The following is a 20,698-nucleotide window of genomic DNA, read 5'->3' on the forward strand; positions in this document are numbered from 1 at the left end:
CCTCGAGGCTTTCGAATCAACACCTTTGTTCACGTTGAGGGACTGGACACAGTGGTCAAACCTTGGATTCAAGGTTCCATCATGTGCGATGATCTTGAGAATTGTGAGCAACGAGAAACATGTCATGCCCCCCAATTTCTTCCCTCGAGGTTTTCAAATCAACACCACTGTTTACGTTGAGGGACTGGACACAGTGGTAAAACCTCGGATTGGGGATGCGGCCTAGGGGTGGCTATGCATCTTCCAGCAAGATTCTGCTCCAGTTCAGATGGCTTCTTTCCTGCCTGCTTTCGTGTAAGGATTTCTAGATTTTAATTATGCATCAAATCATCCGATTCACTCTTGAAAATTAGGACGGCACCGAATCAGCGGATTACACTGGCGGCCCACACTCTGCTTGATAAGTTAATCTTCCTTTCTGTAATTCCAAACTGCTTTTAAAGACCCGAGTATGAAAACACAAGAAAGAAAAAAACCTTCTCGATTAACACTGCCACCAACTCCACCGTATGAATCATTTGTGTGGCCCGCTGAAACACCTGATACGCTAAACCCGCCGGACCGCATCAGGCGCGTACGAGAATATTGTAGAAAGAGGTCACTCACAAAAAATGTGGCTTTCTCAATGGCATCCAGGCTTTCCTTGTTGACGCCAGCGAGGAAGTACTTGTTCCTGATACGAGCCCAGGTCGGCCTGTCAAGAGATGTCAGGGCTGCCAGAGATGTCTCAGCTTCCGTGGCTAAGTATAGAAAGGTTAGAAAGCGACGCAAATCACTCAAAACATGAAGAATTAAAAAAAATTGCAGGGAGATAAAATTTTCAATGTCGAGACACGTGCAGATAAATGGAAGAAATTTACAATGGCAATGTAACTTTGAAAATAAAAAAAGTATTTAATTGGTTGTAACCGTACATGTGCTAATTGTTGTAAATGTGTGCAAGTTACAAAGGTTATAAATATGTGCAAGTAAATGTATGCAAGGTATAGAATAAAGGCTCAGCGAGCACATGGCTCGAGAGGACTCCAGTGCTACCAGAAGAAAGCTTAGCTATGACTGGGCATTTTGTGCATAAGCGACATTTCAGCAGCTGTTTTGTTTTTGTTATCAGAACCCGTGTGGCAGGCATATCATGAATGCCGCGCACAACCTTAAAGGGATGGTGCGAATATCACTTGGAAAGAATCCCTGATGTTTATAACCAGGGAAACATGCATTCGTTTTTTCCCCATGCAATAAACGTTGCAGAAAAAAATTAAAGAAAAACTAGCAGTGTTCACCTCCTCAACTCGCAGCCAGAACAAGTGGCTATACGTCATCTGGAGCCAATTATATGCCGACAATGTTGATCAAAAGCCACGCTCTAAGGATGGCAAAGCACAGGACATGCACTGAGTTCCAGAAATCGTTAGGGTTCAGCTCTTGTCGTTATTTCCGCAACTGGATATGAGAAACTACCCGAATGCTTGTCGAGCTATTGATTATCATGAGCCCGAATTGAGTGCTCACACAATGCTCATGCTCGCATTCAATCTATGAGCCACATTCAAATATCGTCACTAGGGGACTATGCTGACAATGCAACCCACACGCTATGTCACCAAGTTTTGAGAAGGAGAGACTGAAAGAAAATGCTCGCTTCTATCCTTGAAATTACATAGCAATGAAAAGGTTTATTGGTCAATGGCATTGTGTGCAAGTATACTTGGGTCCCACTAGTGCCAGTGGACCTGTCTAAAGTGAAAAACATCCCAAGTGAATATTGTTGCCCCGCCCCTTTAAGGCAGCACAGAAATCAGCATTGACTCATTATCAGCCGACTGGTGGAGCAGGGGGTAATGACAAAACCCAACAGCAGCCGAAATGTTGCATATATGCACCACGCCTGGTAATAGATCAACTTTCTTCTATTAGATGGTGTAGAAGCTTCCAAAAACCCGAGCTTGCTTGGCTTTTATCATATCACTTGCAAATGTATGTATATGATCATATTTGAGTGGAGCATAGGAGAGAATTTTAATAAAAAAACAACCTACCACAGAATACTGTGCATCTGCCCATACCACACCAAGTGCCCATACCCAAATTTGTAAGATCTGAGAAAATATGCACAGTACATTGATATGTAAAATTGATGACTGGAGAAGTGCCCATCGCCCATTTTTTCGCGATTATCTCTAAATTTTGAGTGGGCGCTTGCCCGGTATTTTACGGTAAACCAGGACAGCACTGGACAAAGCACTGAGTCAAAGGTATAGCATAGAACAGTTCTAATAAGACATGAAGAGGACAAATAACTTGACATTAGCAGGAAATGATGCATAAGCACATGGTAAGAGACAGCAATATATCTAGAGCATGCTCAGCATTTGCTCCAGTTAAGTGTAATTGTGATACAGTTTAACCTCATTATAACAAACACTAATATACCGAATTATTCTATTTCACGAAGAAAATGTGACGTTTGGTTGGTCATGCCTCTGGCTTCAAGGGGAGTTCTACTTCTGCATTCACCCTTAAGTTGAGACTGGTGCCAAAGCTACAAGCAGGAACCAGCCCGCACTCCTGGCTTTGAGACAAGCATTTCTAGCGCGAGCACTCATTCTGCGGAAGAACACTTCAAAGCAGCGATTTCGAGCTCTCGTGCTTATGGCAATAGCTGCAGTCTCAGCCTTAGGGTGAACAGAGTGTATAACATGTGGCTCAAAATATGTAAGCTAACAACAAAAAAAGCTTGGATATATTAAAAAAAAAAAAACACTACTATTCACAAGTTCAATATTCTTGTTCCATTCGTCGTGTAGGCGAAAATGAGTGTTTTGGGTGGTGGCTGGTGCAATCTAGGAATCATATGGAATAAACATAATGATGCTGCCGATGAGGACGATATTGTGACTGCTCCCTCGAATCAGCCAGTTTTAAATCAAGTTCGATCTAGCCAAGAGTATAAAAATATATACTTTTCACTTTTTTTGCTTCTTTTGCCACCAAGCATCCAGCCTCCTCCTAGCCCTTTCTGCTGCTTCCCTGTGCCGTCTGTTGAGCTTCATTGTCACTCCAGTGCACTTTAAGTTTGGCAAAAACTCGGCCTCCAAATACATGCTGCAGAGTCTGTACTGTTGGGACCGAACGGTAGTTCCCGTGGCGGACTTGACACGAGCATCGTGGCTGAGGGCAGGACAAGGACAGGCGGTCTCGGCAGTAATGAAGAGCCGGGTGTCTTAAATATCCAGACAAACCAATTAATCCAAATTAACTTCAGAAGAGCACACATTCATTACGGTAAATAAGCAATCCGCTCCTTATATAGGGTCCACTTGTCCCTCGTTCCCCAGGTAGAGATTTTGAAAAGAAGCTTGGCAGCCAATGCAGGTCCAGCAAACGTCCAGCGGCGTTCGCTTCACCCCATGGCACTGTCTCACTCAAAAAGAACCGCATTAGGCTCCGTCGACGTCCGCTGCATCGTCTGCCATGAGCGGCTTGTCGAGGGGCCACGTCACTGGCTGATTTTCAATGGGTGGGACGATTTCCTCGGGAGCCATAAGATAGTCTCCCGAATGAGCAGAAAAGCCTCTGCCGTAACAGCAGAGCTGATCTCAGTGGCCCTTTGTTGCTCCTCTCGCTCGAAACCTTTCAACTCAATTTCCGGCGTGCAGTCTTCCCGCCGAAAAATGACTCATTTTAACGACCCATTCGTGCTCTAGACCCACCTAGCCAGGAAGCACTGCCACTGCCTTCGTTGTTCTAGGCCTACGTCAGCAAAACACGGCACAGGATGGCGCCCACAGACAATGGCCTCCCATTCAAGACTTGACATTCCAGAGGCACACCCCTTGGGAGGCTTTCGCTTGTTGACGCGAGGTGACCTTAAGAAGCTGTAGTGGCTTGGCAAGATACAACACCCTCTAGTTTTTTTTGTTTTTGGGGGGGGGAGGGGAGGGGGGGGAGTTGGAACATACCATATATGTGCCTTATCCATCCAGGCACTTGGCACTTGACAAGAAAAGCTTTTTTGGAGTTTTATGTTCCTTCAAGTATGGATTGGACTCAGCATGAGCAGAGACTAAGGAGAAGGAACGAAGCATGTACACAAAATTATTACTTACGGGTGTGCTGCTCGGCATCCTTCATGATCCATTCAATCTGGTGTTCGAGGGTTGTAGGGAAGAGTATCTGATTTGTTGAATCATAGACTTCCAGCTTGTAGAACATGCCCTTGTGTTGCAGGATGACATGCTGCAATTATGTTTAAATTCGGCGTTAGAGCTCAATCGGCGGGAGAAACAAGTGCAAGGAGAAAGGAAAGAGAACTTTCTGTCCATCTACTACTCACTTTCGATTCACTTGTGCAGAAATGGCAGATCTCGTCAACATCTATGCCAGGAACTCTATAATTTTCCGGACAACGAAAGGAAAAGAACAGCACCTTAGAAGCAAACTAGGAACAGTTCATTCAGAAGGACCAGACTATTCGCTTTAAAACTAGACAGATGTTCAATGAAGGAGGAAAAAGTAAAATGAAAATCTTCTTATGGCACTGCACATAAAATCTTAAAGAAACATTCTAACACAAAACAATGCAGCAAAGGACAACGAAAGTCGTACCTTGTGGTAGAAAAAAGTCGCTCGTACTGTGACATGCAGATGGGAACTGTACCACGAAGAACCAATGGCTGTAGTTCTTCTCGGTCAATCAGGCGCTTGAAGACTAGACAGTTGTGAATGATGACTGCAGTCCTGCACGTGTAAGAAAATTTTAAAAGTGGTAACTCATATCGATTCTCGAGTTTACTGAAAGCTGAGAATAAAAGGCACTGGTAGGCAGCTGCAACAAGGGTGAAATCTCACCTAGAAGACTGGATGTCTGATGGATGATAGTAACTCTGGTCAAAGCAGTAGTAGTTGCTGTTCACAGCAAGAGAACTTCGACTACTTAGGTAGATGTACTTCTCCCTGAAATTATTGAAGCAGTCACATAACTGTCCTATATCAACACATCGAAAACAGAAATCACACAAACTTCCTACAACAGCCGGACATTTTGCTGAAAAATTCACATTTTTGTGTTCACATTTGTATGGGAGTATCAAGGGTGTGTTCAGATAAGGATGGCCATAGCGGTGTAAGGCCTATCTTTTGTTTTTAATGAAACTCTTATATGAGGTACTAGAAAATGTCCATACAATGGAATGGACCTTACTTTTCAAAGAAACTTTTTTGTTTCGTTAAGGGAGCATGGTAAGTAAAATCAAAAGGTGATTTTTTTTATTTTTATCTAGAGATAACAGGGTTCTTGCAGAACCTGTCCTCCAAAGAACATGTTCAAGTGATTGCTAGAAGACATAATAATTGTGCCTACTACACCTACCTGCTCTTTAGAATCTGCCCAACTTTATGGAGAGACTGTTTGCATTGCTTTTTTTTTTTTGCTCTCAAAACGTAAAAAAGCAACAAATCTTGTTGAGTTTGGTTTTTCTCTGTGCAAGATTGATAAAACATATTGTATAAATAATCTGTACATGCCATGGACGCACGGATGTTTCATGAACGTCTCATGGACGCATGCACAACGCAAATGAGCCGCTAAACAACTTGATCCAGTGTAGGTGTCCAAGAACCAGATTTGCTAGAGCGTCCGGAGTGAAGCCTGTTGTCTACGACACAATTGTGTTCTACAATGGCAACGAAGCATGAACGAAAGCGATTGACGCCCTTGGTGTAACACCAGGTGTGTTCTGGGACGTGACCCTGAACCAGATGAACAACACCCGAATCCCAAAGCAGAATTTTGGGCCTCTCTGGAAAGCAAGAAAAGAAGGAAAATGCCAAGAAAGGCTTAGCAAGGCAGTGCAAAGGGAATGATGCCAAAGACTGTGTGCCAGGTGCGTTTTAGGAATGTCGATGAGCAACCTAACTTTCAATTGCGGTATTTTGAAAACTCAGTTTTTATTTAACAATAAAAACATTGTTTCTGAAACAAGTGGACCTGTCAGAGGGATTTTTTCGCCAGTTATTACTATACATGCCTACTTTATTTACTGAACCTCATAAATTGTATTTTGCTGAAGAATTTTTTTTTTATTAATACAGCAGAACCTCGATAATTCTATCTCGGTTTATTCGGAATCCCGGATAATTCACAAAACTTTCACGCACTTGTGGCTTCTCATGAAAATATGACTGGATAATCTGAGCGCTCCGCGCGTGCCCACCCGGTTAATTTGCTGATTTGGTCTTCCACGTTAAATTTTTAGTTGCTAGGTGGCGCCAGTTAGTATCCAGATTCGGCAGCAAAAACAAAAGATGGCATGCATCTTTGCTGATGCATTTCCTGTCTCGGTATTCTTGGCGCCGTGCTGCAGTGGGGCTGTGGTTCGGGCTGTTACTGAACCGCATGTAAGCGGTTTTGCGAGCGACGGAACGAGCAACGGCGACATCGGCGAGAGTCAGCGACAAGCGACAGAGATTTCTCATTGTCGCCCATCGCGTTGCTCATTGCCTTGGTCGCTCGCTCCCGTCGCTTTCACACAGTTTGAATCGTTGCGAGATTGACTGAGCAACAGCGAAGCAGGTCGCCGTCACTTGTCTCGTCGCTCGCCAAATCCTGGCCGTGGAGCACGAGGATACCACCAATGCTAGTTAGTGCCAGTATTGTCCCTGGGATTGACGATGAGGGAGAGGAGCTTTGCTCCTGCATTTAGGACAGTGACGGTGAGTCGGTCGGCATAATTTTTACAGACAACTTAAACATAGAAGAGAATGAGCAAACCTGCTACGCGGACATTGAGAGCGAAATCACTGAGTGTGACGGCAGAGATTGATGACAACAATGAGCCGCCTCAGGCCCCCACTCTAGGGGAAGTTATACAGTCGCTGAATGTCGACCGCAGCTTTGTGGAATGTAATGGCGGTGATTCTGAGATGATGCTCCTAGTTAAGGGGTGTCCAAACAGGACACTACAAAACGCACGACTCCGACAAATCGTGAAAATTGAAGCGGACGCTTCTATTTTTACCATCTGTCGGAGTTGTGAAAATGTTTGCAGGAGTCGTGAAAATTTTTACGATCACGACTGCTGTCCTCGCCTCTTTCACTTTTCTGTGACGTCGATGCTCGTCAGATTTGACGTCATACGCCACCTTCGTCTGGCTCACCTCGCCCACGCGCTCGCGTAGCGCCGTCGCCTCGGCTCGAAGGCCAAGGAGGTCCGGCTTCGGGTGGATTTGGGACATTCCTGCGTCGAAGGATGCGTTTCGGCCGCCCTGGCTCAGCTTTCTTAGTCAAAATCCACGTTTGTAGTTCGAAAAAAAGAAATAAAGTGCAGTGCGCAAGTGAAACTTTTAGTTGTATGTAGAAACACTGAGAACTTAAGAATGTATCATTTATTTTATTAAACTCCAAACCAACCAGGTTTGTTTGTCTATACAAGGTACGTTAGGAACAAGAGCCGCGGGTATCCAATCCAATCCACAGAACTGCTGGAAGATGACACGACCTTGGATACCACGTGCGCTCGCCTGGCCCTCACGCGTGCTCGCCCTCACACTCTAATCTTCCCTTTCCCGTCTTCGGGACTTAGAAAAACGGCGGAGGCCTTGAGCGATTGACCGACAGCCAACAAAGTGTGTGAGTAGCTCTCCGGACCCTTTGTGATGAGCAGAGCAAGGCCGCCGTGGAGGAAGCGAGGGGGAGATTTGACGGGGGGAAGCTTCCCCCCGGCAGCTTTGACGGAGGAAAATTTCCCCCGACGGCCGGAAGCGGAGCGCGGCACGATTTGCCGGAGTCGTGAGTTTTGTAGTATCCTGCAGGCCTTTAGCCTTCCTGAAAATGTGACGGTCGTCACCGCTAATTAGCGAGTGTGGCAGTCCCATATCGCCGACTACTTCGGGTGATGTTCTCTCTTTTTGACTACTCATATTGAACAAAATGTTTCCTTCGAGATTCCAAGGCTTCGCGCACAACCTTCAGTCGTTTTCTTTCGTTTTTGAATAATTCGCGAATCTGCTTATTTTGCAAATATTTTGCAGTCCGACCGACTTCGAATTACGAGGTTCTACTGTCTATTTCTCTTCACAAGAAGTTTCAAAAATGAACCACAGGTGAACAAAACTTTATTTTGAAAAAATTAGACATATAATTATTCGTTCTTTTCGTTCAGAAGAAAGCCCACATTGTGGGGAATCACTGGCAAAGGTTTCATGGATCTAGTTAAATTTGATAATTCGTAAATGTTTTTTAAACCAAAGTAAAAAAAACATAAACAATTATTTGAATAACTTGCACATACTTTAGTGTTTCTGAATGAAGCTTGGTAAGCTGCAAGCAGCAACGAAACAAAAACAGCCTGGAATGTTTGAAGTTGCACACATAAAGTGAAGATGAGATAATGTAAAAAAAAAAGTTCAATCATATGTCAACCTACCCTTCAAAACAAAATTGCGTCTGAGACAAGACAGAACGATTTTCACAATTGCACTTTGAAGCAACTTTGAGGTCCATAGGAATAAAAAAATACAACCTTTTACAACAAATACGCTTTGATGTATAAAGCACACCAACTAGATAGACTATGTGAAGTAGTTAGATTTATTTTATTTTAGCTTATATTTTAAGTCAAATAAAATGACAAACTTGGCCTCTTGTGCAACTCTTTCATATTTAGTCATTTTTTTTCGCGACTTTTTAAACATATTTTTTTAAAAGAAGTTTTTAAGCTGAAACTTTTTGCGCATGTACCTTCCTGTGACATGTACCTTCCTAAGCAGCAAAACAGCTCAATAACTTAATCATAGTTTCTTTTTCTGACACCACACTCCCCACTGCTCATGTGCTTCTTCACGCAAGCCGCCCTGATTTTGCAGCAAGGGGCAATGGTGTGAAACAGCGTCATATGGGGATGACTTTTTGCTTTAAAAAACAATTTTAACTCATGTACAACAAGGGGGCTAAACATACTGAAAACCACGACGCGATGATGAGACGTAAATCATATGCAGAAAGTTTGCTTGTGGAATAGACCCTGGTGACAAAATGTGGAGGAAAGTTTCAGATTGAACTGCATCGTAGCAGGTGACAGGCTACAAATTTTAACGTTTTATTCCTTGTGGAATAAGGAAGCAATAAGGGAGAAAGAAGGCAAAAAGACAGTGCGCAACAATGGCTGATGCAGATCATGTGGATCACGATTTCACATATTCACACAGAAGGCGTAGGCCATGCCATGCATTCGATGTGCAGTGATGTGATTGGCCTAAGCCATTTTGGAGCACCTTTTGCAGCCAAAACAATGTTTAGGAGCAGCAAATGAGGCCTTTAGAGCAATGAAAACAGTGTTTTGGAGCAGCACAGGTGGCTTTTGGAGCAGCCAAAACAATGTTTCGGAGTAGCAAAAGTGGCTTTCGGAGCAGGTATTCTTAGAAAAAAAAAAATTTCTTTTTAAAGGGATACTTCAACGAAATTTGAAATATATCCGTCGTGTTCAAAAATAGGTTGAATATGATCCACAATATCCATAAAAGAAAATTTCATGTTTGTATTTTGAGCCTGGTGGCTGTATTTTTCGTTATAAACGGCCCACTCTGGCAAGCGCTCTGAGAAGGCCCGGCGGAGACCACGTGACATCCAACGCAATCGTGACGTAGGTCGTCTCGGGTCGAGCAAAACTACGGCGAGGCTGACGTCGAGAGGATGGCTAGTCGTTCCAGCCACCGAAGCGGCTGCTTTTGTACGAATTTTGAGTGACGGGTTAATCTTCTATAATCTTGTAGGGGGACAATAGCGACTTCTGCGACACACAAGAGGCATTCTCGGAAAGAGGAAAGTTCCTCCTTCCCCTCTTCTTTCGTCGTGGCCGGAGGCGAGACAACCTCCGTCACTAGCTGTCAAGGTTCCTAGACGGGCATTACAAACGAGGCGTTAGCGACATCCACCAGGTGCTCTTTGCTAATCGCTTAATTTGTTTTAAAATTCCTTTTCGAGACTTTTTTAACAAGATATTGGTGTGTTCGATGTGATACTGCTCCTTTGAATACATATAGATCTTAAAATAAGCGCCGAAATTTCGTTGTAGCATCCCTTTAAGTGCTGCACAAACGAAGGATACTTTATATTGTGTTGTGTTCTGATGTGACTTGTGACGAAACTCGCTGCTTGTGGTTTTACTACTGAGACATCCCACGAGTGTACAGTGCTGTAGGCAATGTTGAGCAATTCCGAAAAACAACTTGCCACCGTTTTACTGGTTCTCGACGTGCCAAGATTTTTATCAAAAGTAAGCAAACGTGGACCAATAAATTGCAAGTGTCCCGGCTGGTGCCTCTGTCGTGCAATCATGTTCGCATGCACGTGATGGCAACTTCGGCAGGCTTGCAGTTGCGCGTACTTCGTTGCGCGAGCGGAGACAACGGCTGTTCGATCGAAACCGAGACCATGCCACACCGCTCCGTCGCCAGCTGATTCCCAAAATTGTATGCAAAATGTGACTGTCGAGTAAACAGCATAAACAGTCCAGCAGTTCGTGCTTACCAGGCCGGCAAACAAGGTACAAGCTAAACCCATACAGAAAAAAAAAAAAAAGAAAAAAAAAAGGAGAACCTGAGCGCATTGATGCAAGACATCGCGAGCCAGGGTCAAAAAGTTATTGGAGCACTTTGTGCAGCGACTGAACTCGAGAAAAACAAATGCGCTGCGCTGGCTTAGTGTGCATACATTGCCTTCTTTGTTTTAGCTCACTTCTCTTCACCAAATTCCTTTCGCGGCACATTTTTGCACATACCGGGGTCCCACTTGAAAGAAAGTCCACCGAGAGAAACATAGGTAATCAATACTTCAACACAGCAGTCTTTGAGTTAAAGAGGAATTTTTATAGTAACGTATGATTTAAACAAGAACATGGAATATTGATGAGCATGCGGCGGTACTTAGTTTCATTTTAGAAAGCGCCATATCTGCAGCGACGTGGAGACGGCAACACCCGACGTCGCGCGACCACGGTGACTGGAAGGCAGGGAGCAAATGTAGTTTTCCCGCAGCCATTGCTTTCAGGAACGAGTGTTTTAGCTCACAAAGCAACTCCTGCCGCGCAAAAACGTGGTTTCGTCCACAACACGACGGCACGGCTGGTACCCGGCACACTATAGCGTCGAAGCATCTGTACACACCCGCGTCTATCGTTGAAAAATATTTTTAAAAAAGACGCGAGACAAGACCTACGAGGCGACGAGAGCATGAAACGTGAGATAGCGGGAAAACCATGCCAGACCAGATGGACAATTGATGCAGGGTACTTTGTGCACGGTACTCATTTTAGTGTCGGCTTTGAAAGGCGACCGAAATTGTTTTTTTGGCACAGGCTTGGTGCAGATTACCCATATTTTGGCAAAATGTAGCAGGATGTACTAGATAACAGAAAGTATAAAACAGAGGGAGGACGAAACAGAGTTCTATACTCTGTTTTATACTTTCTGTTATCTAGTACATCTTACCAACACGCTCGTTGGGAATATAATGTAGCAGGATGTAGCAGGGTCTGCCCCTTGGCGCAGTTTGGCGCATTTGGCGCAGCAATCACATGACTGGATGTGTTACCTAGAGCCACTGTACATGCTCCCAAAGAAGGCAGATTAAAACCAACTAAACTGTCATCTCTCATAACTATACACCAATGCACCGTCTGAAAATAGGCGGATAACTTCTTTGTTCCACATCACCAAGGCCAGTGTTGTTTCTGCAGTGCTCCAACGCTGTCAAAGCTACTTCGGCGCGGGCATGGTTTCGTTTGGCATCTTCTTCGTACGAGAGTGCATACAAATGAGACTCGAGACAAAGCCACATACTTTCGCAGCAGCACAGGGCTGCAGCACTATGGAAGCTATGTCAGACTTAACAACATAGCACAAGAAAGCTGATGCCAAGTATAGCAGCAAATGCCATCACATTCACCATTCTACTGCAAATGAATAGATATTGTAAGGAAACCATATTTCGCTTGCTTAATGGACAGTGTAAAGCGTGCCAACTGATTTTAACATTGTATGTGTGCTTTATAAAATACATATCCATCCATTTCAAGGTCTAAAAAAGAAAAAAAGAAGCTCAGAAGCCTAGGTTTTAAATAAAAATGACCAAAGTGGCAAGCATGCAGACGACATGGCAAACAGTGATTAGTAGCTGCTGCCGTCACATCTTGGCACATTCAAAGTCACCTAAAATGTGCAAAAACTCTGCTCATCTGACCAGTGCCAAGCAATGCAATGCACTTCTAAATCTCGAGCCACGTGTTGTCTGCTTCCGATCCCCAGCATATCGGAAGCAGGCACTCGTTTTCTTTCCTTATTGGCACCAGAACATTTTCCAAGTGTGCATTCTGGTCGTGCCCATGTTCCCCAGATTTCGGTAATCCCATGGCCTGTCCTGTTTTGTTTAACACAAGCCACTATAAGCACTAATATTTTGACCAACACCAAAAAAAGCCGAATAAGTGGAATAAAGGAGCTCATAAAATAACACCCCCAATCTCAAGAAAAACTAAGATCCGGAAACATAGAACTCTAATCATTAGAAATCGGCATAACTCCCCATTTAAAAGGTAATGCTTACCACCAATCAGTGACGTAGTTGCTTGCATACCATGACCGCAAGTAAAGCAGTCGTTGCAAGGTTGGTCCTAAGGTCTTCTCAAATTTCTGCATCACAAAAAGAGAGAACCAGAACTAGTAGCTCAACCAGCACCAACCCCAAACAGTATATGGAAAACATGACAATGAAACTCACATCAGCCTCTGATAAAGGAGCCTTAGAGGCAGTGACAATGCACTTTTGAGCTCAAATGTAGGAAACATGCAAACACTGCTCGACTGGAGCTCATGACAAAGCACCATATAAGTGACCTGTTTCACAAAGTGACAAGCTACTGCTATGAAGTGGACAAGAGCAGCAATGCTGAGGCCAACGACAGCCGCAACAAATGACTCTTTTGAACGCCCATCCCGCAGCACACACTCATCGCCTTTCACTTCAGAGATTACTCAAGGGCACCCTTTCGCGATCAGGGAAAAGAGAGACCTATGAAGCCGTGCTTTCCCGAAACAAAAGATCAGTTTGGTGTTTTATTGCCCAGTGCCTGCTAGGACTTCCGGACAACCCAACAAGCGGGTCCTGACCTCCACTGCATGTTTCAAGAGCAGAAGAGATGTATTCCAGGAACTATTGGCTAAAGCCCCGGGACTAATTAGCATTTGTGCGTGCGTATGCGAGCGCTTGCGTATAAGCAAGCTGGGAGGTGGGAGGGGTGGAGTTGAAGAAGTTTCTTTGGGGACATGCGGTGACCTAGCCACAACACAGACACCTCGAAGTGCCCCATTCTTTTTTTTCTTGGAGTATAAAACACAAAGGATGTAACGAGAATAGATCAAATGCGGCGGGCCATACCGAGAAGTATGTTTTGAGGATGGTCCTTTTGAAAAAATTTGAACGAGAAGGTCGAAACAAGAATGGGCCCAAATGATAACCACCCGACCTGGCCCTCTGAGCATGGGTATTGGCTGGAGCGTGATTGTGTAACGGAAGACAGAAGTATGACCGGTTCAATGAACACGCATGTTCCACAGCACTGCCAGCTTAGAGAATGGAATATAGCAAAACCAGTGGCGGAAACAATAGGAGAAACAGTGTTGGAATCGGTAGTGGAAGCAGTAGCAGCAGCAGTGGCAGAAGTACTGTGTGTTTACTTTTAATGCTTAAAGCGTCAGAAATGGGTCAGATCCCTTCTCTGTCCACATCTCCTGTTTCAGGCATCGCGTTCCAAGCCGCTCTCACCTCAGCCTGCTCGGAGAGGACCTTCATCTCGTCCTCGGTGCAGACGGCCTTGAGAGAGTCCAGCAACCGCACTATAGTGTCGTGAAGCGGAGGCACGGGCAGCCTGGGCAGGCACCGCTGGCAGCTGTACAGTGACGGCTGGTAGCCGCTCACCACCCTCACCGCCATGCACCACATGAGAGTCAGGTACTTCTCGCCGGGCTTGCGGGCTTCGTCTGGCACGAAGGGAGGGTTCTTTCGTGAGTATCCGGGTAGCACGCCAGAGAAACACTGAACTTGACCCTAGCTTTGGCAATCCTAGGGTCCTACTTGGGCCTAATAAGATTTCACTCGAAAGCAAGTTAGTTGCAAAGTACTTTGCTCTGGCTATTTATAGCTTTTCTCTAGTTCGCCAGATAATTGCCAAAGTGCCAGATATAAGCCAAAGATGCCACTTATCAACCGAACAACCAGCAGTGAAGTCAGTGGCATAGCCAGGAATCTGTTTCGAGCCAGGGGGGGAGGGAGGGAGGGAGAGAGGGGGAGGGGGGGGGGGGGCTGAAGCCGCCAAACCTTCCCCCTTTTTATGACACTAAGTGAAGCCTAAATCTGGCACTTGTATAGCAATTTGCACCCAAAGTTTCCAGATGAATACCAAACAACAGGATCCTAAGCCTCACTCAGGCATTTCCTCGAGAATTGAGGCCCTAAGAAGCCGGCCGACTACCAAACAACCACGAGGTGAAGCATTAACTCTGGCCCTTGTTTGCCAATTTAGGGCCAAAATGGCCAAAGAATATGAAGTTTGGTAGTGCCTTGGTCCTTCCGGGGCTTCCAGGTCCCTAAATTGCCCGACGAGAACCAAATCTTAGCTCAAAAGACTGTGCTACTTGGGCCCTTTCGGGGTCAGCACCGAGCTGCCACTGCTTAAGGCTGGTTCACACACTGAGTGCATGCATCCCTTTGTAACACTCAACACTAGAGAGTCTAGACTTAAGATAGAGAGCAGCTGAAACCATGGAAAGCGTTTGCAACCTAGTGGCAGACACCTCCTGTGCAGATTGGGTGCTGACGCACATTGTTGAGTCACCACGTGGGGAGGAGGAGAGCAAGTCAGAGATGCTGAGTGAAGGCTGGAGACGCTCGCAGATTATCCATGCCTTCGGCCCCTCCTCACCACAGGACCAAAAACCGCAACCAAACTGAAACGTTATATTTAGTTGAAACGAAATCAAACCAAACCGAAATCATCGCCGCCATCTTAGAACTAAACCGGACGAAAGCGTAACGCTAAAAGGTTCAAAACGGTTCAGCCTAATATTTTTTGTTAATTTCACAAACTAAATGTTTGAGATTACAAAAAAAAAAAAAAAAAAAGATTAGCAGTGCTATTTCAAGATTTATCAAAAAATTGTCATATACAGAATTTTAATGAATGAGAAATGACAGGCTTTCATGGCGGTTTTGTATTAACACTTCGATTAATTATGCGACATTGTGTCTTGTGATATTGTGCGATGTGGTCATGTGACGTCAAGTCAAGTCGTCGGATAGCATTACACCATGAAATCATATTATGCCACGACTTTGCACCCAACGTTACTAGATCCAACAGCTTTGTTAAGACCGTGACGTCACGTGGCACCACAACTTCATACCGTGCGTCAAAAGATGCCATGGCACAGTCGATTGTTGTGCACCCGAGCACTTGACTGGAGCTCGTGACAGCATCGGCAAACATTCAAATAGTGAGTCGTGTTCAATCAAAAAATGGGATTAGACAAACTCTAATAACAATTTCTGGAGTTCAGCCTGTGCCCTATGCTTTATCATTGTAATAATGAGCTGACTCGACATAACATAAAAAACAATATTATTAAACGTTTTGCCTCCCATGCGAGAGGCATCTTCGGTTAGTACAGCAGCAATGCAAGGTTTTATCTAGACACAGTTTTTATCAGGAAGTTCCATGTACGCTTCCTGTTGTATTTGCTGAAGATGCCTCCCGCATAGAAGGCAAAACGTTTAACGAAATTGTTCTTCATGGTACTGTTAAGTAGGTGTCGTTATTTTAATTATAACGTCTCCCGGCTTTTTGAGTACTTTTTCCTTGTGCATTGCCATTCCCAGCACGTGGCTACGATGGACACTGGCAGTATATAATCAGCAGCAGATGACGTGGCCACTCGTTCTATTTGCAAAGTGAGGGGGAACGCTGCTTATTTTTTTTTTTTTTTGCGACTGGCATTTTGTGGAGAGAAAAGCTAATCCATATTTCATATGTTATCGACCTCAAGGAATTGTTCTAAGCACAATATATACTGAAAGTACAAAAACGTTCAGCCTTTCCACTCTCATGAAGAAGGAAGACCAGCACAGCTGTACTCGATACACTGCCGCAACGCGCAAGCGCCCGATTCCCGCTTCTTCTCGTCCGACATGCCGCCGATCGTGGATACGTCTCTGGCAAACCAGAGTCGGTCGCACACGGCACACGTGACGCCAAACAAGTTCTCCACAAACTCCCTCCGGAACCTCGCCGTAAAGTGCAGTCGTCGCCGGGCCTCGCACTTGCGCTTGGCCTCTGTGGGACGATCATCGTCCGTGGCGTTGGCCTGCCGGCGCCCTTTACATCGCTGGTTTAGTTCTGGGCGGCGGCTTTCCAGGCGACTGATGTGCTCTTTGGCAAAGGAATCTGAAGCGCTGGACGTAGTGGAAGTCGAGGCGACAGCGGCTTTTCGGCGGTTGCGGACTCATTCGCACTGCTGCGTACGTAACCGCTCCTTCCACAGCCTGTCTCCTTTCCCCGAAAGGTCGCGCCGCTGACCCATCGCGAGTCCAAACCGAAACTGATAAGAGCGTAGGAAACGGTGCGCAAAACAGACGAGGACGAAGAAACAAACGTGACGAGCGCTGCGCTCGTTACGTGTGCTTCTTCTTCGTCGTCGTCTGTTTTTCGAGCAGTTTCCAACGATGAATTGCCACCAACGCGCCCAACTATCAATTCTTCTGTAATAGCTGGAAAGGTTGGCGCCATCTACGAGCGACGGCGGAAACCATACTAGTTGTGTGCTTGCCGCCGTCGCTTATAGATGACAGTAGCTGTCCAGGTAGGTTTGTGCTGACATACCAAACACGATTTTGGGGAACCTAGCCCTTAACAGCTCCGCTGTAAAAACCTCGTCGGCCACTTTCTGGTTAAAAATGCCGTGGACGAGCTTAGCTCATCCAGTGGTTTTTTCTGTAACCCTCAATTCCACGAACGAGCTAGGCTCGTCCAAGTAGTTTTGCGGCGCTGATGAGCACTTGTTTTATTTGGCAAATATTTTTTTCGCCTCCGCTGATTTTTGCGTAATAAACTTTCAAATTTTATGTGTAATACTAGAGGAATAACAATTCAAAATAAAAAAGATATGGCACTTTTAGGTTACTTTTGGAAAAAAAAATTTGGCACTTAAGGGGTTAAACATTAACGTAGCACCAAGGCACCTAAATACGCCTTTTCTACTTCAGAATCCCCACAGGATGCTGTCACCAAGTATAGAAATACTGAAATTACTAAATGCGACCTATTAATGCGAAAGCATTAACTGTCTCATGGAGCGAGCTGATGTCATCAGTTTGAAGCACGAAAACGGCTCCTGGTTTCCGCACCTTCGGTTCCATAGGCTGGCGCGCGTCGACGGGGCTCCCATTGGCCGCTACGCCATGGCCTCCGAGATCCCGAAGCGCGCGTGCGCTGGTACGCAGCAGATGACAAAGGGAGCGGACGAGCGGCTTGCAAGCTTTCGCATTCACAACTCATAAATTCTTAGGTGTACCTCCAGCTTTTTAACCGGACTGGACATTACGTAGAACTACAACTCTGCAAAACAGGGTAGGGCTGGTGGTACACCAGGCACGTAGCCAGGATTTTGTTTTGGGGGGGGGTCCCACCCATGACAAAATGTTGTATGAGGGGGAGGGGGGAGAGGAGGCCCCAGCAAAATGGAAGATTTCGGGGGGGGGGGGGGAAGCCCAGGCCCCATGGGCTACCCCCCTGGATACGTGCCTGAGGTACACGAAAAGAAGATCCTGGTGGCCTCAGAGGGAGACTCGATGTGTCACTAAGAAACATTTTGCTAAGAGACAAAAAATTTGAGATGCTAAAAAAAAGTGCTCGCTCAGCCAGCGCGTGCTTCAGCTGCTACCAGCAGCGAGCTCCCTTGCACCGCACGCATCGAGCAAGCAAAGATAGCGGTGATAGCTTTCAGTGCACTAAGAGGCGCAATGCCGAAGCTTGGAAAGCGCCGAGCGAGGGGCATATACACTAAAGTCCCTCCATCCTGGGAAAAGTAGCGCCATTCATTGTTGTGGAAATGCTTGAGACACGTGCCGCATGCCACTACTGAGAAGAACATGGCATCTGAAATCAAGCTCAGTGCTGCGCTGTGCCGCCATGATCTTCCCAAAGGCTGGACGTTGCACGTGCATCATGCATCGACGCTCCTTGCGCTACTTTTAAAAGATGAAGGGACTTTAGTATACACATCAGGGTAGGTCATACACCCTCGCCCCTAGGCTCACTTCCAGGCGGTGCAGTCTGTACTGTGAGCCACGTGCTCCTCTGTTCGTATTTAAGTTTTCCCCGATAGTACATTGCACAGGCACATGTACACTGCACAGCACAGATAATATACACGAGGAGGCTCTTTTGCATGTTTTACTGATATGAACAAGTTAAGTAAAAATTTTCAAATTGTGATAACATTTTTAACTACGATGCCATGGAAACCGTGCAATGGAGTTTGCCCTGACAGGTTGCGGCTTCTGGTGCGCAACTTCCGCAACGATGGGAAGTAGGGTTCGTCATTTGCGCCACTGAAGATGCTGTACTTTCGTTGGCATAGTGCACAACAATACAAACATACAACCACTTTTTTTTTTACAGTCTGTGATTAAAATTATATTGTGTGTCATCCTAACGTACAAAACAGAGGTGAAGCCAAAAGTGGAGAAGCTGGTGCAATTGAGCAATTTTTGCAGTGCACCTGCGAGATTGTGTTTGGTGCCAGCTGTCCTTTGTGTGATCGGTTGTGGTTTGCGTGACACCACAAGAAGCAACGTCACCCTAATTTTCAGTCAATCATGACACAATATCATTCTAATGACGCACCAGCTCACGCTGTCCATGCGCAGCGTGATCGTCCAATGAATTTTTTCTTTTTTTTCTACAGCAATTTATGCATTTGTTGAATTACTGGAAAACCTGCATTGACCAAGGTGGAGATCGTTGAAAATTACCAATACAGACATGTGCTACTCTTAATGCCAGCACTAAAAAGAAGCTTTTTTTAAGTTTCAATAGTGAAAGATGGGCCAATTGGTACATGACTTATTTTGACAAAATGCGCCGCAAGACAAGGACAAAGTAAGTAAGACAACACAAAGCGCAAATGAAAACTTTTTTAAAGTTTTCATTAGAGTTGCTCTTGTTTATAGGTTAGTGCCGTGTGCTCGATTTTACTGGGCAGGTTGATGTCTCACATAAGCGATTTCCGGTGTACGAGTAAACGTGATTGCAACTTGCAAGCTGTGAAAAAGAATAAACAGCTATCGCTCGTTAGGAGTAACCGTCTCACTCTCTGAGCAAATGCATGCATCAGCATTCATCCCTTCGTGTTTCCTTCTTTTCCTTTCTGCAATGGTTTATGTTACAATGCTACCGAGGTTTTAGGAAATGCTACTTATAAAAACAGAGGCAGAAATCTCCAGATGTTATACTCACACATCCATCCTCTGTATGCAAGAAGGCCACGAAGAATAATCTGGCGAACTTTCATAAAGATAACCGAGAGGACAATGCTGATGAAACAGGCGACAATGACAGCTCGAACCGTGGATGGGAGTGCTGCAAGAGATGAACACGAGGTTATTTTGTGTTTCGAATTAGATAGTTACAAATGCAGCCATTGGCAATTCAAACATTGACCCAAAAGTGAAACACACAGGAAGAGACAAAAATGACAAAAGAGGGATATAGACAGGGCAAGTGCACCTAATGCTCTAGGCAGCTACCCTTCAAGTGACAGGCTGGACAGAAACCAAGTTCAATGTAAAATACAATTGCCATCATTCTATGAAAGCAGTTGTTTACAGCAGGATTTATCTCCAAATAGAATTTTACCCCCCTGTGTCATGGGGATAAAATGACTATGAAGTCTAAAGAAATGTGTCGAAAGATGAACTTATAAATATGTTCACCTCAAAAGAAGGTACAAAAAGGCCTTAATGAAAGTTCCACAGTATGGTCACCTCAAAAGAAGAAACAAAAAGGCTTTAAAGAAAGTTCCACTTAGTGTTCAAAGCATATGTTCCAGAACTTGTTTGTATATAAAGAAGACAAAGTATTCATTGATTGAAATGGGCACTTTCAAATAAAATATGCAGTCTCTTAATAAGCCAACTTTTTCTAGTATGTTACCTCTCGATATAAATAATTCATTCAGCAGGATTAAGCAGAAATCAAGTAATGCTCTACAAAGAGTCGGGCCCTTTAGTACAGTTCTTGAGCGAAACTAGCACAAGCCAGAATTAAGAGCACAACAAATTGCCTGTTGAAAGAGCTATAGGGTAAATAAAAACAATGGTCCCCAAAGAAATGGTCCCAGACCAGGGTGTACTTTCTTTAAAGAAAGAATGTTGGACATTTGCTTAGTAATCAAAAGCAGCAATCTAGAAGCAGACAATGGACAGTTCTTACAACATGGCTTTCCTAAAACCTGAAGTAAATAAGAAACTCACCATAATTCAGAATCAGTGTTGAAGCCAAATTATGCTGCATTACTTGTACAACTGTAAAATGTTAATGGCATATCTGTTCATGCTATGATTTTGTCAAATATTTTCTCAGGAAAGCATTTG

The 20,698-nt window shown here is 44.8% G+C and overlaps 1 protein-coding gene across 1 annotated transcript in view; it reads right to left on the reverse strand.

Annotated features, from left to right (window-relative positions):
• Positions 1-20,698, reverse strand: part of LOC115320499 (carnitine O-palmitoyltransferase 1, liver isoform) — a 68,273-nt gene that overhangs the window by 23,161 nt on the left and 24,414 nt on the right. The window contains exons 5-13 of the mRNA XM_029980709.4: positions 20,579-20,629; positions 19,563-19,685; positions 13,817-14,031; positions 12,599-12,684; positions 4,849-4,953; positions 4,606-4,737; positions 4,334-4,388; positions 4,107-4,236; positions 607-740 (exon numbers count right to left, since the gene is read on the reverse strand). Of these exons, the coding sequence (XP_029836569.2) occupies positions 607-740; positions 4,107-4,236; positions 4,334-4,388; positions 4,606-4,737; positions 4,849-4,953; positions 12,599-12,684; positions 13,817-14,031; positions 19,563-19,685; positions 20,579-20,629 (1,031 nt within the window). The remainder of the gene's footprint in view (positions 1-606; positions 741-4,106; positions 4,237-4,333; positions 4,389-4,605; positions 4,738-4,848; positions 4,954-12,598; positions 12,685-13,816; positions 14,032-19,562; positions 19,686-20,578; positions 20,630-20,698) is intronic.

This window comes from Ixodes scapularis, unplaced genomic scaffold (assembly GCF_016920785.2).
Source record: "Ixodes scapularis isolate PalLabHiFi unplaced genomic scaffold, ASM1692078v2 PGA_scaffold0__279_contigs__length_252992795, whole genome shotgun sequence".
Lineage (NCBI taxonomy): Eukaryota > Metazoa > Arthropoda > Arachnida > Ixodida > Ixodidae > Ixodes > Ixodes scapularis.